This window comes from Magallana gigas, chromosome 3, assembly GCF_963853765.1.
Source record: "Magallana gigas chromosome 3, xbMagGiga1.1, whole genome shotgun sequence".
NCBI classification, from domain to species: Eukaryota; Metazoa; Mollusca; class Bivalvia; order Ostreida; family Ostreidae; genus Magallana; species Magallana gigas.
In genome coordinates, this window is record NC_088855.1 from 7,603,806 (window position 1) to 7,629,273 (window position 25,468).

The 25,468-nt window shown below is 33.0% G+C and overlaps 1 protein-coding gene and 1 long non-coding RNA gene across 6 annotated transcripts in view; one reads left to right on the top strand and one right to left on the bottom strand.

The window, feature by feature from the left end:
• Positions 1 to 25,468, top strand: part of LOC105328460 (zinc finger transcription factor lin-29) — a 136,655-nt gene that overhangs the window by 73,987 nt on the left and 37,200 nt on the right. The window contains exons 5-6 of one of the 2 annotated variants that reach the window (XM_066078314.1): positions 8,675 to 8,750; positions 17,179 to 17,221. In XM_066078314.1, coding sequence (XP_065934386.1) covers positions 8,675 to 8,750; positions 17,179 to 17,221 — 119 coding nt within the window. Of the gene's footprint in view, positions 1 to 8,674; positions 8,751 to 11,367; positions 11,410 to 17,178; positions 17,222 to 25,468 lie in introns of those variants that run through there. The other variant, XM_066078316.1, reaches the window with a different exon arrangement.
• The window catches only part of LOC109620686 (uncharacterized), a 41,653-nt gene continuing 20,391 nt past the window's right edge, over positions 4,207 to 25,468 (bottom strand). Inside the window, exons 1-4 of one of the 4 annotated variants that reach the window (XR_010711760.1) lie at positions 17,961 to 18,045; positions 16,591 to 16,948; positions 5,045 to 5,144; positions 4,207 to 4,785 (exon numbers count right to left, since the gene is read on the bottom strand). This is a non-coding gene — a long non-coding RNA (uncharacterized lncRNA). Of the gene's footprint in view, positions 4,786 to 5,044; positions 5,145 to 7,569; positions 9,379 to 16,590; positions 16,949 to 17,960; positions 18,050 to 25,468 lie in introns of those variants that run through there. The other 3 variants (XR_010711763.1, XR_010711762.1, XR_010711761.1) reach the window with 3 other exon arrangements.

Below are 25,468 nucleotides of genomic sequence, written 5' to 3' on the forward strand. Positions count from 1 at the left end.
GCTAGATGCCATACATCTATGTATAAGAATAGTCACTTTCAGGAATAAGCTAATTCAAATCCACTCCAACTTGTTCGAAAACTAATTTCCGCAAAATATCTTAGAAGCTAAATACAATACGTTTACAGTATTTTATAGAAAATTGGTATTGAAAAACAACCAAATTTGGTATGAAAAAATCAAAGTGTCACCATTTCAATGAAGATGATGTCTTCTCTTACTGTTTTATTTGAATCAGACTTTCGTTATTTATTCCTGTTAGGTATGAATAACAGACAGTCAATCCACGTCTGACATGCCAATGAACTGTTGTCATCTCAATTCGGTGCTTTTATGATTTATAGACAAACGTCGGGCTAAAAATAAGAAGCTATATGCTATACACTGTATCCTCTTTGGCCAATTAGCCTTCATTATCTCTGAGGTGAATTGGTTTGTTAGGATATATTACAGAAGTTCAGTTAAAACTAGGCTTTCCATGATGTGACTCGTGATCATGCAATTCTTCAAAGAAATTTAGTTTACCTGTCTCGGTACTTTTAGATCTGATTTCTACTTCTTCATGATTTGTAAATTTTTGGGGGCTAAATCTTTATTATTTCATATATCTAAAACATGCTGAAGAACAGCATATTTTGAACTTTTGATAATCAGAATATTCTGTTTCAAAAATAAAAGGCTTAATCTGAATAAGATTTACCTCCCTTGATACATAGATTTCCAGTGGTCGGAGACATTTCCAGTGGTCGGAGATTAATAGTGATGTATATATACTCCTTCTATATTGCAGAGATGTAGAATGGTTGGGTTTATTTCTTTACTATATTTGAGAAAAGTACAATTTAATTAGACTAAAAATTGATCCCAATGTTAGATACTATGTGCAGTTATCATACACTAAATGAACAAGATTTATCACTCTCACTTTTCAATCCTCTTAAACTTACCAAATGAATAATGTTTGGTAATTAACAGTCAAGTTTTTTATCAACAGGAAAAAGATATGGAATAAAAAGTCCCCCAGTTCTAAGGCCTATATATTCACAAGATGTAGAGCATGATTTAAGGATTAAATTTTGATGAAATACAAATTAATTTTTTGTGACCCACATTTTCTCTTAATTTTATTTTACCAGTATGTGTGATGTGATTTTGCATTGTACAGGTTTAATGGAGTAAATGACATGAAGATTTAAATCAGTACATTTTTTTCTTTAATAGAGTATTATAGGTACAAATGAAGTAAAATTATTTCTTAAAAATGCATATATACTTAAATGACGTAGAATTTATCCTACAGACATGCTTAAAACTTTTATTTTTATCAAATTGCAATACAATTTTTGAAAAATATGACACATGGTGAGATTTGTATGTTGAATGACATGTCAGATATATAACACATGCTATTAAGTGCTGTAAATCTCCTTAATTTCAAGAGAAGATAGGACTGGCATTATATACGTAAAATTTAATACACTATTGAAAGAAATGTAGATAAAATGGTGCACGTTTGGCCTGAAATGACCATATTCTTGCATCCATGCCTATCTGTTTTCAATTTGTCTATCTACAGCTGATAACAAAATCAGATAAGGTTGGTACGGCACACAATGGGTGCCTTCAGAGGCGAACCTATTCACCGGGGTCTTGCTATGTACCCTCACCGAGCTAGGGGAGGAATCTTGCCGATCAGACAGATATGTAATCTCTCATATTGACATTTATTTTTCGCAAAAATATCTTTATTATAATGCCAAAAATCGCCTAGTCGGAATACTCATAATTACATTTTCACAGTGTGCTAAGGTTTAGACTGTAAACAGAGTGATGTAGGATTTGTCAGTATGTGGTAACTACGATTGTTCCATTATCTGGTGGAAATCGGAGCCACCGAATTTAGCGTGGATTTCCCGCAGTGAGACTCCACACTCGACCCATTCGTCAAGGCCCGGCCTCCTTACTTCTGTTTTACGTGATGTAAAAAAAAATTCTCTGAGAGTTCTGTCAGGGTTGACTGCTAATATCAATCAATCATTTTGTTTGCGCAAAACCTGAAGTGGTTCCAATGAAGAATGAGTGCTATGAGTTGAGTGTGGTATTTCATTAAATCATTTTTAAGCGCAGGGATCGCCACTAGTTTGGACTTTACAGTTCATACATTATTACCATATTCTGTCTTTCATATGCATGCTATATCTCTTTAAGCTATTTCAATGCTGAATTCTTCTCATTTGGCTAAAAAATGCAATTGTTTGTTCTCTAAGATGATTTACACTTTCATTATAGCTGATCATTGTTTTTAAGAAATTTAAATTCATGCAAGGGACATGATTTGCATCATAGGTGATGTAAGCTTCTGGGAAATCTATGTATTAAATTATGATATGCCCTTGGTAGTATTAATAGAGTACATTTGACTTGTTCGTTAGTATATACAAGTATCTGTCATAGCTTGAGATTAATGGCAGTTCTTATGTTAATTTTAACTGTCATAAGCCTTTGTATCTTGCTCCTATATTTGGTCCATACATTCGTTCAAGGTGTTTCCTGCAGTTGTTTGAAATGAACGATGGAAAAAAAAAAAATAATTTTACGGGTATATAATTTTGATAATCAATAAGAGCCCAGCAAATCTAGACAAGCTTGATCTTTGTAGAGGGGGAGGGGTTTTCTTACCGGTTCTATTTGATAATCTCAATTGACCCAATTAATAAGTAAAGTTTATGTTAGCTTGAGTTCTAAAATTTCTTTTTGTTTTTGGGGTGTTTTTTGCCAATGGATGAAGTTGAGTTTCTCAGTATAATAGTATTTTAGCTGCCTAGTAGATGTATGATGATTGCATTTACAATATAACCAGTGTGAAATTGTTATGTCATCTATAAACTACTGAAAAAAAATAATTCACTATAAACATGGATTTTAAAATATTTTAAGCAGTGGGATGATGTTCGTGAGATGCAAATATACATCTATTTGTAAAAATATTGTTTTCTTCTATTTGAATGAAAGTATACACCTGTCATCTAGTTAGTGGCAAGAGACCATTTTTTAATTTTTCATGAAACTGATGATCACTGTTGAGTTTATTCTAAATTGTAAAAGTGATGGGGAGGGAAAATATCGGGGCCTGCATGGAGTCTGATCCAGTAGATCCGACCCTTAAGAGTGTCACATGTACCATAATACTGGATCAGGAAAGGTTTTATCATATTTAACGAGGAAATGAAAGATTTTGTCAAAAATTGTCCACAGGCATGGACTGACTTCTTTTGTTTTATTTAGTTGGGCAATTTTATGATGAAATTCAAAATATGCATTGAAAAAGAATCAAATGGAAGAACCTGTCTGCTTTTAAACATGCTCAATTGCTGTCTTCGGAAAATGTCACAGAAATATAAACGTTTGCCCCAGGGAATATCATATACCTATTTACTGCCTATGAGGACAATTAAAAGACTTGCTATTATCCCAAAAAGTCAGAAAATAGGTATTTTATTATACTGTCTGCAATGCTGAGTTTGATGCTGGTAAACACTAAACATGTTAAAGTTATCAAACTTTGCATATAACATAGTGACTATGATAACACCAAAGGAGTTCCGAGACTAAATGCGAGGGAAATCGAGGCCGTTGAATAATCATCATGGACAAATAGTACAGAAGCTTAATTTTATATTAAAAATTAACAAGATTAAATAGCAATTTTATTTGACACAGGTTTACATAGGAATTGTATACAGAAGTATAATAAATCTTTCCAAGTACATTTATTTAAAATAAAGATAAAAAATATAATACTTTTTCAGAGAAATTTTTATCCTTATATATTATAGTTGATTGTAAGTCATTGCTTATACTTCTGCATGTAGGACATGTTTTATTGATATAAGTTTTTTAAACAATAAAAAAGCTTTTTTGGAGATTCATGTTGGAATGAAGATACCCAGCATTGCAGAAGAAATATGTAACCCATGCCAGTATATGTTCAGTTTTGCTATGAAAAGTATGAGTAAAATCGGGGATAAAACATGAAGAAATTATAAAAGCAATCTGTCTTGAACCTCATTGTTTTACACTTGTTAAATCAAAACGGAGGTTAATATGAGGTCGGCAGCCTAGCATCTAATTAGTGTATATGGTTGGTGTGATTAACGACAGTGTTAATTATTTTTTGTGTAATTAAGATCTTATGATTATATAATTACCTAGTAATTCAACCTTTGGTTTTCTATGGCTATCGCAAATGTCTATTTTCGTCTTTATTGTGGTTCAAGCATTAAAAAAACACAAAAACATTAAAAAGAGACAATATGATTAAGATACATGAATGTACAAATTTTGTACACATAGACTTTAAAACAATGCATTACACAATTTTCCTAAAATTCTAAAAATGAAATATATATTACACAAAGACGTTCTACAAAAAATTATTTTTTACAATCAAAACCTGTGCGAAGGATATTTTTTCGTAGCATTTACAGGTATCATTAAGATGAAGATAATGGACAACAGCCAGTTTAACAGGCGGCTAGCTAAGCAGGCATTTGGCCTTTGATATCGGTAAATTGTTGATTCTACAAGATTGACATAATCGCATCTCCCAGCTGGAACAATTAACCTGCTGAAAGCAATAAGAAAAGATACAAAACACATCAGTGTCAGGGCTTGTACAACACAGCGTTCTCCACTCCACCGCATTATGTAATCACCGCCAGCCGAAATGTGATCACCACCAAATGGAGGCCATGCTTTACGTTAATGGAGAACTCTGCTGCTTCACTACAAATATATGTCATTCAATTTCACCACGCTCATCTAGACAAAGTGTCTCTCTGTATACAAATTTTGATCAAATTTGTGAAGCAATTTTAATGATTAGGAAACCCTGCATGCATGTATAGCAGAAATGATTGAGGCATGGCAAGAAAAAATGTACGTAACTGTTGTTTCTTGACTGAAGTAGTTTAAACTAAAAACGATTAACCAAAAGAGGCAAATATTATTTTAAATATTCAGGGGCCAGGTAGACTTTGTTTACCTCTACTAACTGACAGCAATTGGAGCCAGTAAGTCACCACCTGCAACCATACAGAGCGGTATTCTTTTCTTTTGTCTACATACATGTCTTCTCACTGGATCTAAAATAACAACAAACCTGCGTTATTTTTTATAGACGTTCCACATGCTTCATGCAGTGATAAATTCAACCTGTTCATGTCAAGGTCAAAATTTAGACAATAGAAAATATGTAACGACAAATATGCCATTTATGTTTTACTGTGTTTTTTTGTGAGAATGTTTTTGCTTATTTTCTTTTTTTGGGGGAGGGGGGGGGGGGGGGGGGTCCAATTGCAATAAAAATCAAAATGACAAGCTTAAATATGACAATTATTATAGTTATGAAGAGAAGATTTAATTTTCAAAAAAATGTCAAACTAAAATTGATATTGTATGACATTTAAATAAAATCAGAAAAGCTGTTCCAAAAGTTATAGAAACCTTAATATAAAAAATTTTTAAGTAGCAAAAATTATATTTTTGACCCGGAAGGACAAGGTTAAGGTCAAATGTTTGAATTGAACACTGTTCAGAGAGCATTGTTAAAAGTTTGCATCTGTTACATGATGGTATGATTTAATTGAGTCTCTGCAATCTGAGCCCCTAGAGTATGACTACAAGTGTCGGTAAATACTTTAAATTAGAAGTTATGGTGCTGTAATACAGGTTTCTAGTTTTCTGGCAATCCTCCGAAGGAGACACATTGCAGGCAGGTGCGTGCAGCTTATGTAATGAAGTCTCTCTGGCTGCCATAGCTAGGTAATTAAACATTCAACCTCAACCCTGTAAATAGTAAGCTAGTGAATGAAAAATGATAGACTCTGTACATCTCTGGTAATGTGAGCCGTGGGGAGATTTACCTCTGTCACATTTAGCTTGCCTGGTTACTAGGTGTATTTTAAGAGGAGATCAGGGAAAAGTTGTGATGGAATTCAGATTTAGAATTGTGTTTAATTTTGTCATTCAAAATAACAATAAAGTGTAATATGTTTCAACTGATAAACATTCATGAAAAGAAAGTTTTGGTTGTATAGAGTTGCACAATGATTTGCCAATTAAAAAAATCCCTGTTTTACATGAATGAAACAGTAAAAAGAAATCATTAAAATGAAAACTACCTGCTATTATTTTTTTGAATCAACATTGACCACTGAATATTCCCAGTATTGAGATATAGGCTCTTTAAAAAGAGGGTAAAAATGTAAAAATGTGTTTATATGTACATAATTGAACAAATTTTAGCAAAAATTGAATACTAAGCAAGTTACAGTACTATCAGCATTAATGAAACAGAATAGGGGGCGATAAGAAATTTGAATCCTTCTAGGTTAAAATACAACACCCCAACAGTGAAATAAAAGAACAAGTCTTTGGATTTTTTCATGCTACATTGGTGTGCAGATTACTACAAGAACTTGATGTACAATATAGCACGTGGTGAGAGTGAAGTTCTTTTGATATACCTTGCTAATTGCTTAATCAGATGAAAATCAAGTTAAATTAGGGGGAAGACATATCCACTGCCACTTTTTTTCTGTCAAGTGATTTTTGCACAACAGAAAAGTAAGCAAGCAAAAAAAAAAAAAAATTAAGTAATTACCCTCCCAACTTTTGATTTGTGATCCTAACTACTTATTAATGATAAGTAACAGCTACACAATGAAATGGATAAAAACAGTAATAGTAGTCCTTTTAAGAAATAATGAAGGATCTTTTTGCGATCTCTATACACCATTAAAACTGACAATTATGTGCACCTGAGAGGATAATTATATATCTAATCAGCAAGTGGGGATTAAATTACTATCCTCTAATTTTTCAGGAGCATTTAAATTAAGTTTGAATTTTTGCCCATGTCGCAATTAAGCATCTTTTGTCACATCTGCATTCTTGAAAAAAGTTTTTTCCTGAAATTTACAACTTAGTTAACTTCTTACTATAGAGACAACAAGAGATGGTCATTTATTAAGTTTATAAATTTAAGTTTATTGTGTTCAGCATTATGTAAACCACAGGAGATGAAATTCTGGACATCTTAGATGTCCAAGAACAATTTGATATTCACTTAAATGGGGTGTTGTTAGTTTTGTAAAAGGATCATGGTCATTGCTTTTACTTTTTCCTTCAAAGAACTTATCGTGGCCAACATGTGGTTTAGCTACAGAAATTCTGGTCTTTGTGGTGGGAAACAAGCTATACTTTGCATTGATACGGCCATTTCTTAGCTTTGAACAATGAAACATACTGATGGACTTTGGCTTTTAATTGAGAGCTTCAAGTGAACCCTGGGAGGTCTCTTGACCTTTTGATATCTACATGCACTGATGTACAGCTTGCATTGATCTCAGGACTCGAAGCTGGCTTCTTCAGATAACAGCAGCGGAGTAGCTCTTGACCACTTAAAAATCCACAGTTGTCCACATGACCACCAGATTCATTGAACTCTGACCCTGGATTGACCTGCAGCTGTGGGGTTACAGCAGTGTACTTGTATTAAGTGATAACCTTGTACTTATAGCCTCCTCCCCATCTTTCACTTCCTGTTCGTGTGAACTTTCTCGGGGCCTGCTTCCTCATACGAGGATCTCTGTCATGTGTCAGAGTCGTAGAGCTGGCACAAGATTTGGCATCGTTTCTTCCCATGTGATGGAAATGGTCGCGGATGAACGAATGCGACACCATTCTGGATGACCCTCATCTGGAGGTCATGGAATCTAAGAAGAATTTATCATTTGGATTAGATAACTTGAAATTCTAAATGTTTAGAATAAGAATTTATGGCATTTTCTGTCACTAATCACGTATATTATGTAATATGTATGGCTGTACTTTCACTCCTGACAGTCAGAGACAACATAAAAAGGCAGAACTTGTTATAAATCATTCAATTGCTGTAAGAAAACTCATGTTTTCAATCAACCGCTGCACATGGGTATTTATTTGTATGTATAAACTTGGAAACGTGTTGGATGTGGTATACCATGAAACCCGGACAAAAAACAAAAAAATAATGATATGTTAAAATTATTGGGAAGGTTTATAACCAATAAAATGCTCTTTAAGTGGGAGTGGGAAAAAATGAGAACCCCAGGCATTTTTTATGCCAAGATGCTTATCTCTTTCACAAAAAGAAAATAAAACTTGCTGCTCCTTTAAGAGGTTCTCTTGACCTGCTCATTGACGGGCTTACTTCGGAGGTAGTGGAGTGCCTGTCAAAATCAGCAGGGCTTTTAACTTTAATAAATGTCACTTTATATTACTTGAGACTGTAGCTAACTCTAAACCTGCGAGACGTAATAAAAAAAACATGCTGCAGTAACTGCACCACTCCAGGGAAAAAAATGTTGGATTCAAATTTGTTTCTCAAAAAAAAAAATTACTTAAAAAAAAAGATGCAGATACGCTAAGCATGTTTGTTTCTGTTTGTTTAAATTTTTTATTTGATCAAATACTTTTAGTGAAAAACTAGGAGGTTTTTAATATAAAATTTTTACAAAGAGTTGTAGAAAATTTCCTTTTTTCTTATTTTTCCTTGCACAATCCAGAAAAAAAGTTTCTTTGAATATTCTACCACCACAGTGATGATAAAAACTGGATTTTGTTTTTTCAGTCCTGACTGCTATGCAGGTCTCAACATGGCTGAACGACATCAAAGAGAAGATATCAGCTTGTGGTCAGGAATGCAGGTAATTTTACTTTGTCTGTGTGTCTGTTTTACTGAAGGAAAACAGGTTGTTTTTACCATAATAATACGGTTTTTTTCTTCAGAATGTAATGTAGTGAATTTGAATAACTTTTATTTAAAGAATTTCACATTTCTATCCCTTACAAGTGAAGAGATAGGAAAATTTTATATAAAGAACATGAGATATTCATTACAAACTCTGTAAATTTTCTTTTTTGATCTATAATCCAATTCAAATCCATATTTACTGTAAACTTTAGTGCCATAAATATACCTTTAATTCCCTGGCAGATTTGAAGATATTTCAGAATCCCCCTTTGTATATCTGTTTGTCCATCTGTCTGACAGTGTAGAGATAATTTTGCTCAAGTATTTCTTATAAAGACATGGCTTTTGACCTGAAGATGTGCTAGTTCTTTAACTGCGCTCATTGAGAATGGTCAAGGTCTTATCATAAACATGGTACTTATCCAAACTAGACATGGTTTGTGTAGACTCTCTTGATTGGTCTGTCATTCTATATCTTCATCCATACACCAACCCTTGGTCTGTCATTCTATATCTTCATCCATACACCAACCCTTGGTCTGTCGTTCTATTTCTTCATCCATACACCAACCCTTGGTCTGTCATTCTATATCTTCATCCATACACCAACCCTTGGTCTGTCATTCTATATCTTCATCCATACACCAACCCTTGGTCTGTCATTCTATATCTTCATCCATACACCAACCCTTGGTCTGTCATTCTATATCTTCATCCATACACCAACCCTTGGTCTGTCATTCTATATCTTCATCCATACACCAACCCTTGGTCTGTCATTCTATATCTTCATCCATACACCAACCCTTGGTCTGTCATTCTATATCTTCATCCATACACCAACCCTTGGTCGGTCATTCTATATCTTCATCCATACACCAACCCTTGGTCGGTCATTCTATATCTTCATCCATACACCAACCCTTGGTCTGTCATTCTATATCTTCATCCATACACCAACCCTTGGTCTGTCATTCTATATCTTCATCCATACACCAACCCTTGGTCTGTCATTCTATATCTTCATCCATACACCAACCCTTGGTGTGTCATTCTGTATCTTCATCCATACACCAACCCTTGGTGTGTCATTCTATATCTTCATCCATACACCAACCCTTGGTCTATCATTCTATATCTTTATTCATACACCAACCCTTCATCCATACACCAACCCTTGGTCTGTCATTCTATATCTTCATCCATACACCAACCCTTGGTGTGTCATTCTGTATCTTCATCCATACACCAACCCTTGGTCTGTCATTCTGTATCTTCATCCATACACCAACCCTTGGTCTGTCATTCTGTATCTTCATCCATACACCAACCCTTGGTCTGTCATTCTATATCTTCATCCATACACCAACCCCCTTGCAGTTAAGTCGTCTAGAGCATTGCTGTCTTGTCTGTCATTGCCACTGTCCTAGACCATATTGGGAAATCTGATATAAACCTCACCAGCATGAAATAAACCTCACAATCATGCTCTTTGAGTAGACTAAAGGATCTTTTCTAAGATGTACTTTAAATTGAGTTTTTCTCAGAATTAACGTCTGGAAATTTATTAGAGTCTCTTGTCCAATCATTTATCTGCTATTTAAATAAATTGTCCACTATAAAGCATTTTATTTCATTGGAATACATAAATGGCATATGAAAAGTTGATTTAACCCATGGATTTTTTTAAATTGCTGAAAGACTGTTACCAAGAATTTTCATTCAGGTTTTCTTGTCTGAAATTTAAAATGACTGAAAAATGTCACAAAATTCCAGTGACTGTACAGAGTTGGTCAGGTATTCGGTGAACTCCATCTTTGGCCATGGGCAACCAAAACCTGTCCATGTATTGACAAGTGAACCAAAATCAAAAGTCATTAGTAGTGTACAGTATTAGTGATCACTTTTTATATTTTCCCTTCCAACCAGTGTCTCAATTTACAGATATTTACATGAAAGAATGGTTGCTTAAATATGTGGAAAAGAAACGAGTTAGAGCTAGTTATCTTCTTGTTTTCAAGAAAGTCTTATTATGTTGGATAAAATTCATCTGGTGTACCTGCTGAATATACCTATTTTATACATTAAGATTTTCTGCACCACTGAGTTTAATAGGAAAACTCAAGAGGATAAATTGATAGGATGATAACCGCAAGGCAACTGCAATGTGTGAATCAGCTGATTTCATATAAGTAGAGTGCAGCAGCTACTGGTACTGTGACCTTGACCTTTATTGTGACTGTCTGTGTTGTGTCTATGTTTTGTAAGTAGATAATAGGATACAGGGGCACAGGTAGAGGCTGACCTTAGACTGACCTGTACTGTACATAGGGCCAGGCAAATCAAAACACACTCAGAAAGGAGTGACATCAGCTTGGGGTCATACAATTGGACAGAAGGATTCTCAGCATGCCCCTTCAATTGTAAAAGAAACAGGATGAAAACTCCATCAAGGTTTTTCTTGGCTGATAGACAAGATTCATTGCAAAAGATAAGAACAGCACAATCGTCATGTAAGGTTCTTATCTACTGGGGGAAGTTGAATGTTGCATTTTATCAGTGGTGAAAAGGAATGCTAAGCTGGGATGCACTTTTTATCAGAACCTGCATGGGTAAATATCTGTCTCAGGTGCAAGCAATATTGATGGCATACAGCTCAAGTTTGGGGGAAGTAAAAGACCTTCTCCAGGTGAATAATGCCAAAGGTGATTGGTGTAATCCAAGAAAACAGTGGGAGTAGTTGCATTGCATGTCTACATGGTAAGCATGAAGATTACTTTGGCCATCAGAATGTGGGATCCTATTGGAAATGTAATGCCATGCATGGATGACATCGGCTCCCTCTGTCAGCTGGCTCTGTGTCTTCCCGGTTCACATCTATTTGTGTCATTAGGGTTTGTCTTGATGCTAATTACATGATACATTCCAAATGAATTGAGAAGTCTGCCTGTCATTGTTGGCATAGGCATATCATCTTATGATAAAAACATCCTACTCAGTTGATCTAGGAAATGCTAAAGGGAAAGGCTTAATTGAATACTTTATGATAATATTGATACTTTATAATCCAGCAAAGAAGACTAATTGATATGGCATTGGCATTTGACCCCTTTTTTTGCGATGCTGCAACTTAAACACCTGCAGTTCGTATATAAAAGGGTATAATACAGCTATGAAGGTCAGACAAACATTAATCATCAATATGACTATAGCTGTCAGTGTTAAAGTATTCCATCTCTATATTTATTCAAACCGCCTTCATCTTTTGAAAGCTGTATATAGATTCCACTGAAACAATGTCCTACATTTAGATCATAATTAGCAAAATGCTGATGCCCCATACTGACATGCACTTTGTAGTTTCCTATGGTAAAAAACAGTAAATGCATCAAATTAATGTGCAAAATTGATGAAAATCATGAATAAATGGTAAGGTTTGGTTGGATCATCACTCTTTTATTTTCACCTTTGATTGGTAACTGGGGGAGGGTCACTAATGCTGTATCAGAAAGTGCTTCATATTTTCTCTAATTAATCTTTTTCAAGCATTAAAGACCTGGATGCAGATGACTGTCCCGAACAAAGTGCAAAGCAATGTGATTAGAATAATCTAATTATAACCGTTACAGGTGTAATCTGGAGACAAGCTTCTCCTTTCCTTTAACAGTCTGACTGCAGATGGCAGCCAATGGAGTTTATTTCAGTAGTATATATTATTGATGAGATGCCAAGGACATTATAGGGAAGTTCAACAGTCATTTAATGTCCATGTGGCACTGGGTGCAAAAGCACTTGTTAATTTGCAGTAAACAACTGGAAATCTTAATGATTGGTTCTTAATGTTTAATATTTGAAGTTTTTAGCTCACCTGAGTTGAAAGCGCCAGTGAGTTTTGTCTGTAAACTTTTTACATTTTGGACTTCTTCTCCAGAACCACTTGGACAATTTCAACCAAACTTAGCACAAAGTATCATTGCATGGGTAAAGGAGATTCAAATTTATTAAAATTAAGCGCCATGCCCTCTTTTAAGGGGAGATGGTAAGGAGTTATTGAAAATTTGTTGTTATTTTTCAAAAATCTTCGTCTCAAAAACCATTCTGCCAGAACAGCTGAAACTTTTGAGGAAGCATCCTCAGATAGTGTAGATTCAAGTTTGTTCAAATCATGATCTGCAGGGACAGGGTTGGTCACAATTGGAAGAGTGGTGGAATTTTTACATAGGAATTTTTAAAGAAAAAAAATTTAAAATCTTCTTCTCAAAAACCATTTGGCTAAAAAACTCATTATTTGTGTTGAAGCATCCTCAGATTGAGTAGATTCAAGTTTGTTCAAAAAAAGCAAAATTTTACCATCACAGCAGAAAATTAAAAATATTAACTGTATATGAAAAAAATATATAGTTATATACATTGCCAATTCATATTACAAAACATAATGAAGCACTGCTTTTTAGTTCAGAATAGCACTTTGTTGTTTAGGTTTGTAACAAAAATTGCTTCAATCAGCAAGAGTTATCTTTCTTTATTATTTAACGTACATGTTTTACATACAGTACATAATAAATTGCCACAGTTTCTAATTTTTCAGAAAAGGTTTTCTGTTTTTAAATTTGGATAGGATAATAGTAGAAGGATCCATATGTTTCAGAAATGCTACAAATGTAAAACAGAAGATTTTATTAAAACACAAAAAGGGGATCAAATGAATGATCTTCCAGTTATTGATATGTTCTCAATATAGGGATATATTGTCTTGAAGAAAATGTGATATTGGTGGGGTTTTTTTCAATTTTTTTTGTCCCATAACTGCTCTCTCAGAATAGAAAACCCTTATTCAATTTTAAACATTTGAAATGTTATAAGTACATAAAATTGAGTTTTATTTTTTTTCTTAAAAATTAATCCATTTGGGGAAAGGGGAGGGATATTTATGCAGATATTGCCTCATAAAAATCTGATCAATATGATTCGCTTCTTGCAGTTTTTTGTGAAAGTTTTCTTTCCTTTTTCCCCCTGCTAAAAGCTGATATTCAGTTCATTCTGTTCAAATTTTCTTTTTCTATATTCTATAATGCCGCCTACCAATATAAATTGGGGCCCAGCACCGCCTCCCATGTTGCTACATGCCTTAATAATTGTGAGTTAACAGAAACGAAGGGAGATTATTTTCTACAGAAGTTGTCTTTTTTATCAGAGGGATATTCCACCCTAAAATCCAATTGGCCATAAAAGTTAACACATCCTTAATTAAGGTAGATTCAAGTTTGTTTATATCATGATTCCTTGAGATGGGGTTTGGCCACAGTTGGGAGTCAAATTTTTACATTGGAATAATATAGAAAATTATGTTTTTTAAATCTTCTTATCATAAAGAAATCAGCCAAAAATTGTTACTTAGTGAAAGCAAAATTAGGTAGTGTAGATTCAGGTTTGTTCTTCGGGGGTAGAGTGGGGCCACTTGGTGGGGGTCTAATTTTACATTTAAAAATGTTGCAAATTGTTTTAAAAAACTTGAATGTTCTAAAATATAATAATTTATATGTATGCAATTATCTTGACATATTATTCTTAATTGCTTGGACTGTGAACACTAGACAATTTTTAGGCCCCAATGTTTGATATAGGTTAAACTTTTCATGTTTAAAATATTCTTTAGATCTGCAATGCTCAGTTTGTGATATGACTTTGAAATCATCCTACTGTAAAAGGAGCTTATTGTTTTACATAAATATGTCCAAAAAAATTTTATACTGGATCTGTTTTACTGTATTGTACAAATATTCTGTTTATGATTCTATACAGCTGATTTTATTATGGATGTTATTGCTCAAGTGAGCAATGTGGCCCATGGGCATTTTGTTTTTCTTCACCATGGTTTTTTTTCGTAGCGGTGATGTGCTAATATTCTAGAGGTTCTGTGACTTTCACATTGAAATGCATTTTCCTCCTTGGTTGCCCTTTGACCTTAAAATGATAGCTTTGGGGTAGGAGTCAGTGTGGACCAGGAGGGAATGTATTATTTCTTTGGAACTTCATATGATTATAAAAATTACACTGTAAAAGGGGATATTTATATAACAATATGTCAAACAATCAGTAGGAGAAGTTTTCTTATTCAAGTTAATTAAATTTACTAAGGGTTGCATTGATTTGGAGTTTTGTTATGTATATCTTTTTGAAAAAGACAATAAAAGGAGTTGATCACTTCTTTTTTTTTTATCTGGAAATCAGGGGGTTGAAATTTTTATATTTAAAATTTTTTAAAAATATATAAATCTATATCTGGCTAAGTATTGCAAATTTTGAACATTTATGGTGATTTTATCTTTAAAATGCTGTACTTTTTATATCCATGTTAATACTTTAATATCTCAATGTGTCCCATATTCCTCCTTAAGGTATTGTGTCATCTAAAGTTCACTCCAGTAAAAGGTTTTCTTCTTTAAAAAGTTTGAACATAGATCTAGGTTACATCAAAGTCGGTGATGTTGCTGATAGCAAGTGTTTGATAGAGGATGTTTTTGGAGATGGTGAAGCTTATAGAGCAGTGGGGTATCTCCTGATGGATAGCCCGAGCCCTGCAACTGACACACAACTGTCTCACGTCTTCATTCACCACAGGACGGGCTGGTGTGTGTGGGAAATTACTAAATGGTATCTCTCTCTTTATCAAATACTTCAGGTGTCTGCTTATGAGCGGTTTTGGGATTAATATTCCATATTATGCATTTTGAGCCTCGTTAATAGACTTGTATTTATTTTTGGTGCAAGTTTTATTTCATTATGTAACCATCTTGAGTAATTAAGCTTCCGTGAGAACTTCACACCATGTTGAATCATTTCTCCTGCAATTAGAGACATTATTGTCCACAATACTGGATTGTAAAACTGATATTAATGCTTAAGTATTCAGATCCTTCAGGATTTCATTCATAAAATGAAGAGCAAAGCAATTAAGAAGTCATTTAAATCTCGGCCCCTTCACTTAAGTTTCCTGTCTGACAGTATATAATATAAATGACCACCTAAAATGAAGAATATCGTAAATCACTGGCCAACCCTCGGTGCTTCTTGAGAGAAAAATGGTAATTGAAAAATTCATTTTATTTGTACGGATAACATGATTGGTTAGGTTTGCTGGAAATTAAACTAATAATAGATTTCATTTACTGTCTTATGACATTTGTAGTTTAAACTAATTTCATTAATTCAATTTAGGACTTTTCTTTATTCTTCCAGAGTTGTTCCTCTTGTTCCTCTTGTTACTGCGCTCAAGCTAAATTCATTTTGATTCAAATGGAATAACAGCGTTCTTCACTAGCTGTTAAACTTGTGTACAGTACAGTTCAATTGAATAAATTTATGACACTAAGCATTTCATTAAAACAAACAATAATAACTACCCTTGTTAATAAAAGTACATGTACACTATTCTTAGTGGGCTGTAAAAAGTTTTTCCAAAAAAAAAAATGTGTTAATATTTTAGTTTTTAGCAAATGGTTTACTTTAAAAAACAGACAAAATATGAATGATTGACAAAGGTATTTTCATTCACTCTAGTTATTCACTTTATTACTTCAAAGAAATCTTTGCTCCTTTGAAACATGGATAGATAAATTAGAAAAAAAAATTGATGTGTATCTGAAATTCTAAGATGTTCACATTAAGAATTGAAATCATATTTCTGCAACACTTCTCAAAGGAATTTGAAATGTGTCACACATTGAAAACATCAGTATACAATAAATAATAAATGTAATAGAAATTACGTCAGGTGTTTTTTTTGGTTCTACCTGAGCGAGTTCGGTCCTGCGGTAGATAATTGCATGGATGATGGATTACAAAGCGACATGCTGCGCTGTCTGTCTGGTGTTAATCAGGTGTGACATTACAGACTGTCTGGCAACTCAATGACTCTGTACAGGTATTGGGGCCACCAAACTCGGGTCAACCACGGAGTGTCAAGTACTAACAATAGGGTATACAGACCACTGGGCGGAAGTGATGAGACCCTTGTATTGCTTAATTGATTTCATTCCAACGATGAAAATCATTGCATGCTCCTTAGTCTCGTATTAAATATATGCAGGTTGAAATCGGTGAAATAAACTCCGAGCAGACAAGTCTCTGAATCAGGAGACAGTTTTAGACCTGTAATATGTAAATTTTTCTGGATTTGTATTCTTGAAAGCATAATGAAAATACGAGAATAGGGGGAAATATAATGAAAAGGAATTCAAAGATGTATTATTTGTAAAGCACAATGTAGTATAATATGATATATTTGATAATTGATTAAAAAAAAAGATAAATAATTAAATAATAAATACATGTATCAGTTATGTAATGATATATTAAATAATGGGTTTATGTCTTTGCAGAGTCCAGCTGTCGGGGACATGTCTACACAAGGGATGTCTGCAGGTAAGTCAACAGTCTCTACCTGCTTAAATAACCCCAGCTCTCCGTCAAGGGACACAACCCTGTTGTTTAGTTCCCCTGATTTCTATTATTTGAGATATGCATTGGTCCCAAATTACCTCTAATGTCCCAAATCCCTGCTGTGAAGATAATCAAGTAAGTCCAGCAGCAAATGTTAACAAATGTGTGTTGTCTCTATGTCTGTTAGTGCATTTCTACATTAATGTATGATTAACTTGCATGAATATGTTTAAAAAAATTGTAATTTGGTGGGACTTTTGAGAAATATTCAAAGATGTGAGCCTTGAGGAAGTAATCTCTTCAAATCTTTCCAAAAAACTTCTTGTTAGTAAAAACTTTTAAAAAATATATGAATAAAAGACGCAAAGATATCGGTGATGTTTCTAGAATGACATTTTTGTGACATATATTAAAATTGTATCCACTGATTGGGTCTTTAGACAAACTTGATTTTAAATTTTAAGAGCACTTACAGATTATTCTCTTCTTTTTGTCTCTCTTTAGAATCATAAACAGTAAGGCTCATTTTAATAAGCCAAGTGTAGTTGAAGGGCCACACATTTTGACCATTTCTTAGCATTGTGACCTTTCAGCTTTCATTTATGCCAATACTGATGGTAATATGTATCCACAGGTTTTTCATTCTTATGTTGCATATGTTTCAGGAAGGAGTTGTCATGCCTATATTAAGAGGGTCTGTTGTTAATTGAAATGACTCTACCTTATTGGTTTTATAGTAGCATCAGCTAATTATAGAAGATCTCTACATCTATTTTGTATGAAATTTGAGTTCAGTCTGGGTCTAGAAATTCCTGCAAAATTTGGTACAATGTATTAAAACCAGTCACCAGCAATGTCTATGGAGACATGACCAACTTAGTATCATTGTAAAGACACAGATTTTATGGTGTACATACATTGAAAAAAAGTTGACTTATTTTGATAGATTTGTGAACGATTAGTTACTATCTGAAGTAACTTATGATCAGAAACCTTTCTACTGCATTATAAATGTGGTTAACATTAATGTTAAAGTTACGCCAGTTGATCCTAGTATGAAATGCTTGACTGGCTGACATTGAAAACATTGAAATTTTAAAAATTTGGTTTTGTACTTTTAAAGTAAATAATGATATTTACCTGTTTACTAACCAGATCTCAGAAATTGAACTACATTTATAGTGTAGTACATGATCATCACTTCCCATGGTTTGCAGAGACAATCATAACTGTTAGGTAATAAAAGTGATAAATAGGATAAGTAGAGTACTATCTGATTGAAATTACACTCATAATTATTGATATTAATAGTTAATAAACATTGATATTAATAGTTAATAAACATTGATAGGAATAGTTAATAAACATTGATAGGAATAGTTAATAAACATTGATAGGAATAGTTAATAAACATTGATAGGAATAGTTAATAAACATTGATAGGAATAGTTAATAAACATTGATAGGAATAGTTAATAAACATTGATAGGAATAGTTAATACATTGATAGGAATAGTTAATAAACATTGATAGGAATAGTTAATAAACATTGATAGGAATAGTTAAGAGGGCTGAATGGTTATGGCCATATTTGACTTTGTAAAATAATCTTTTTGTAAATGAAAAAAAGAAAAGAAAAGCTGTGTATAAAGGTATAGTAACATATTCAAATTTTAAAGCTGATGTATTTGGAAATTTTCTTTGCTAAATGATAGTTTATAGCTTAGAAAAATTTAAATCATATTTAAAAATTTAAAATCTGATGGGTAGTTTGCTGATCATCAAGCCTGCTTGATTAATGTTGAGAGGTAATGTAATATATTAACTAAGACATTAGCTAATGCAAACTAGAAACCTGAGTCTTATATAGAAATGATGTAAACCCACTTTAATAATACTTAGTTAATGAGTAGAAATGTTCTTACCAGAGTCATTGCTATACAATGTAATAACAATTTATAAGCACACTTTTAGCATGCAAGAGTAATATTGACACAAAATGAAGATGTCATCTTGGGTGCAATGCCAATAAAAGCAATAACTACACATTGTATATCTATTAAGTAAATCTTGATGTAATGCATAACAAAAGCATTATAGTGAGTAAATGTACGTTAAGTATTTCTGATTAGTTCTATAAAAATATAGGAAATGAGTGTAGGAGAGTAGCACATGTATGAAAAGAACATTTTAAACACTTTCAGTAAACAGTGAAACATCCTTAAAGCCAAGCACCATTGACATGTGATTTTTTTTTTAGTTATAAACGTAATTAATTAGATCCTACATCAAATATTTTTATGGTAAGGCAAATTAACAGTCCTCATTGTTACCATGAATTCATTATGAACGTGTTCACTGTAGCCATGTTTTACTGTACCTGCATAACTAAGAAAATGAATGTAGTTACAATAACCTTAGAGTGGTAATACTGTAATCGCTTTGGTATTTTATATCAAGAATATCTAAACTTACAAGAAAAGCAAATTGCTGGGATTTCAACAGTTATCTCCTGGTACCAACAAAGGGTTAATCATTTTTCTTTGCTTATAACCATGTAAATTAAGGATGCATCTTTCTGTCTTTCCATCTATTTGTCCTTCTATCCATGCATTCATCACCTTTTGCTTTTAGCTCAGTTTCAAAGATGATGTTCAAAACATCAAACAAAGATATATATGCTTAAGAGGAATTGTTTAAGGAATATGAAATCATTCCATGCCTTTTATGGAGATAGTACTACATTTTTAGTCTTGATCAAACTTGAGGTTGATTACCAAAGTCAAAGAATAATTCTTTCTTATATACTTATATTTGCACTATTTTTTAATTATTGTACAATGAAATTTGTAATTGATGTTTCAACTTTATTTTCAATGTCTATAAATATGCAAACTTGCCTTACACCCCAACCCTGTATGTTTGATAAACATCATTTTTTTCATTTAGTGCAGACTGTGTACCGTATTTCACGGAATTTAGGTCGATAAGGTTTATTGGGCGAAGGAGGCCGTTTTTAGCCATAAAATAAAAAAAAGTATAAATAGGTCGACTTCGAAGAATTGGTCGAAAAATTACCGCTAGTTCTAATGAATAAATGGTTTAAACCAATAACGTTATCATATAGTAGCCTTTAATCTTATTTCACAGTTTTAAACAAAAGGGAAATAAAATGTATTTCTTGAAAACATCGTAAGAAAATGTCTGAAATTGCGTCAAAATTTTCAAACCAAATAATTCAGTACGGCCGGTTTTAATTTAAGATCGTTTTTTATTACTTCCCTGCCATGTGTACAAACTGGTGTTAACTGGGGGATAGTTACCTAGCCTGGAGGCATGACTACGGTAGCACATGCCACCCTGTGTCTCTATGTGACTTTTTACTGTGTATATACACACGAGTCAACCTCTGATCTTATTGAAGCCTGCAGGCATGAGTAGCACGTGCCGAGAGTTTAACTGTGTATAAATAAAGTCAGCGCTACCCAGACTGATTTCAGAGACACCTGGCTAAAATTTCATCGAAAGTTTTATGTTGAATATACAGAAAAAGACTTGTTCATGTATTCTATTATGAAAACAAATTGTTATTTTTTTTTTATTTCTACCCGACGATATTTCCCCCCGTAATTACCCTTTGTACGGTTCTCATTTTACTTTTACCGCGCGAAATCGATTTCCTGTTTATCGTAAGCACACGATCAAAATGCATGACAGCATTTAATGATTCAGTCAGTGATCTAAGTAAGAAATGTAAGAAGAAATAAATCTATTTACATTTAATTTTGTTTAAATGATAAATTACTACAGTATATTGATTAAAATCCATACGATTTTTACACAGAAATTCAAGCAGTATTACAGTAAACACTCATGATTTTATTGGAGGGTTGCATAAATTTTTGCAAAATTCCAACCAAAAAAAAAACATAAATTGGGCGAAGCGATGAATAGGGTGAGGTCCACATGTCAGGGGAAAAAAGTATCGACCTAAATTCCGTGAAATACGGTATTACATCAACATAATGCAGTCAGGTGATAACTATTACTACATGTCCATATCAGACTCTTTATACTTGTATTTGTTTTTAAGAGAGCAAACTTAAGTAAATTCCTTCAATACGAGGGTTGTCCCAAAATAGCGTAGACAAGTGGCGTTATTCAGTTAATCGAAGACAAAAGAAGATGAAATTTGTGCCACAAAGGGTTCAAGAAATTTGCATTCAAATAATGTTTTAAAATCGAATATTGTTTGAGATTAAATTAGTGAAATGAAAGCATGTTAGATCAGAAATTCTACATGCGGCGCAATGTCAAAAACAAAAAGTTAAAATCAACATAATGAATTGAAAATTGGGCGGAAAAGTACTTTTCGAATGAAAAAATTCAAATAAAATATACACCGATATTTGATAATAATTATATTATTTACTCTGAAAATGTTTTGGCTATAATAAAACTTTTAAATATTTTATAACGCGTTTTGTGACAAGTTGAAAATTAAGTGGTAATAAAATGACGTTTTCAGCATTTAAGACGGCGCAGCAGTAACTGATACAATTTTGTAAAGACCATCAAATAAATCCTAAGCGGCTTTGGAAGTAAATGAAATTAACAGAATCGATGAGAAATGCGTTTTGTGAATTAGTTAAACAATATTGTTAAAAAATATTTGAACAAGTATGATGACAATAAGTGGAAAAAAGAAACCCCGAACGATATCAATGGACGTCAAAATGTTGAACGACACATTTCGGTAAGACGGACGTTAGACAACAAGTAATACAGGGCAAGTTTGGAGCCGACAGATCGTTTGTACTTAGAAAATATTTAAAAACAAAACAAACTAGAAATATATATTGAATGTGCACGCAGATACATGTTCAAAGATAATATTTTTTCTAAGACATTTTCGGAAATAAAACGTAAATGTTGTCGTGAACGATGTGGAGGGTTTAGCAACAACGTAAAACTGGAAATTTTTGACGTCGCACATTGCGCCGCCTGACAAAACTTGTTGTTACTAATTATTCATTTTCTCGAGAAATAAATAAAGTACAGATTTGAACTTTTCAGCATTGTTTGCCAAAGGGTCATTGAAGAAAACATAGAAGTCTAATGAAATTGCAGTGAACAGATTATAAATTATGTGTCCTGTCTACATTATTCTGGGACAACCCTCGTACTAGAAAATATTTAGCACAGATGTAAATGCCGAGACATTCGTGCAAATAATTTTTTTCCACACAAGAGATTTGGTTCTGAATAAATTGGGCAAGATTTTTTTAAAACATTTCCAGTTTCCTTTGGTCATTTTAGCATCTGATTTATAAGAATATTTCATTTTGGTGAAATAAGTAAATAAGTATGCACAAGCATCCATAAGTGATTTATCAATCATTTTAAAAGATTTTGCAAACAAACTTTCTTGGAAAACATGTACTAGTATATGCATAGTCAACATTAGTGATTGCCAAGATTGATTACAATTTCACCCAAAGTGCTCAATAGAATCAACATTTGGAGGAGGTGCTAATTAACAACAGTTTCCGTTCATTTTCTTTGCATAGGATTAACATATTGAAATGAAATTTGGTGTACAGGTTTATCATGATAATGTCTAGGTCAAGTTTGATATTGGGCACGATCGAGCAATTTTCGACAGAGTTATGGTCCTTGGACTTAGAAAAATTGGAGTTATTTGCAGTTTCCGCTCATTTTTTTCGCAGAGGATGAACATATTGAAATGAAATTTGGTATACAGGTTTATCATGATAATATCTAGGTCAAGTTTGATATTTGGTACGATCGAGCAATTTTCAACAGAGTTATGGCCCTTGGACTTAGAAAAATTGGAGTTATTTGCAGTTTCTGCTCATTTTCTTCGCATAGGATAAACATATTGAAAATTTGATATACGTGTTTATCATGATAATATCTAGGTCATGTTTGATTTTGGGTATGATAGAGCAATTTCCGACAGAGTTATGCCCCTTGGACTTAAAAAAATTCAAAATATAATTGCAGTTTACATTCATTTTCTTTGTGGATGTTTCCAAGGAAGGGGGCATAAGTGTTTCACAAACATCTCTTGTTGTTTAAATGTTGTATACAAAATTACATTGAGACATGCATTTGGTGTCAAAATGATGTATCATAAATGAAAAATACATGTATTTGAAACATAAACAAAGTCATCAAAAACCTTTGGTGCATTACTAATGTTTGCATTTTTGAACCAAGTTTCTATGTCAAATGTGAAGGTCATAGCAGAATTATATGAAAAATCCTTGTCTGGAGCATATCTTTTCTGCCTTTGGTCCAATATGGCTCATTCTTCACTCACAGATTGCCTACGATCAAAGAGTGTGCAGTGACCTTGAATGAAGTTTGTTGGTCAAGTGTCAAGGCCAATTGGATCATGCAAAATTCTTTTTTCAGAGCATATATATACTCTCCACTTGGTCCTATTTGGCTCCTACTTCATATTAACAGAGCTTTTTGGTTAATTGTGTGCAGTGACTTTATAATTTTAAACCATTAGGTCAATGTGAAGGTCATAGTGGATCTCTATATGATCAGTTTTAGACTGTAGAATATTTCCCATTTGTTTAATCTTGCTGAGATTGAACAAAAATGCCTGTATGTAAAGGGTTATAAGATTAATTTTAAGTTTTATGCCAGCTGGAAAATTTCTAAGTTATAGGTCAAGGTCAAAGAAAACTTCTCTGAAATGTTTTACATCCTATCGTCCATTATTTAAGCGGGGCCCTTTGAGATGGTCAGCATCTCAATGTTGTCTAGTTATTTATATTTACTTTTAGCAAAGGCAAATCAATTATTAACATACCGGTAACCATATTTTTATGCTTAAAACAATGTAACTGTTAAAAGTTAGAAGTGTAATGTGATCATTGTGACATCATTAAAAAGTTAACCCAGAAGCTGTCTGAAAGGTTCATGTTAAAAAACATCTTGCAAATGGTAATATATAAGTTAACATGAGACATGGTGCATCAAATGCATCAAATGCAGCACAGAAGTGATAATTAATAATTGAAATTAGAATACTCGTATATCTACTGAAATATTTCTTGCCTCACCTAAAGCAAGATAAACACCTTATTCGGAGTGTCGCTGGAGTTATCCTTATATTTTGATTTGTCAGTAATCAGGAAAAAATAACAAACTACATGTAAGTATTGTATCAGCCTTAATATAATATTATCTGACTGAACAATAAGTGAACAATGACCACAAATTGAACGCTTTGTGAACGTACAGCGAGCACGAACATAGTAGAGCGGAGAGCGCAATTGAACGCACTAACAGTGAGCACATTGTGAATGCCTTGTAAAAATGGGAGAGTAGAATGTTTCAGGGACTGTAAGTTAGCAATGCCTTTAACTACATGTAAAGTCATAGCAAGCGCATTCTTTGTAGTACACCTGGTTTGATAGTGAAATGATGGTACGAAAAAATATCCAGAATATCTATAATGCGCTATTCTCATGATTGGCTGAATTATTACCAAAAAATGGTCGCAAGACAAGGATGTTCAGAAAAATGAAGACTATAAACTTGAACTTGTGAATTCCACTCTCAGCTAGCTGAGATAAAAATGGTGATTTCGGTTGTTTCTAAAACCTTTGTTGTTACCAGTAGTTTTCGCATCTAATTTTCGCTTTTTTCACAATCACTTTCATATCGCAAATTATTGAATCACAGAAATTATATCCTGTATAAATTTGTATTAATTTCTATAGGAAACATTTCTAGTCGCAAAAAAAAGACTGTCGCAAATAAAAAATGTTACACATTTTCACAAATTTTGTAACACGCAAAAAAAAAAATGAATATACGGTTATGGTTTTTGTTTGTAAGATTTTAGGCAAAATCTAAATGCATTGCGCCTAGTAATAATTTACACTTCTCAAATTATTCACATTTTTAAAGTATCAGAGAGAGGAAAAAAAGACTGAATTATCTATTAGTAATATCTTTTGTAACTGTTAACTAATAAATTATCTCTAAAATCACCATTATGATTATGATGTACACTTGATTCACAGCTAGAGTTATTGTACACAACCCTTGTAATTTACTGAGTACTTTCTTGAGCAATTGTACACAGTTTTAATCGTATACTCGAGCACTTGCTTTAACACAAGTAACTTCCATTTTGGGTCTTACCTAATTGTTCATGATCTTAAATGTTTAATGTTAGAA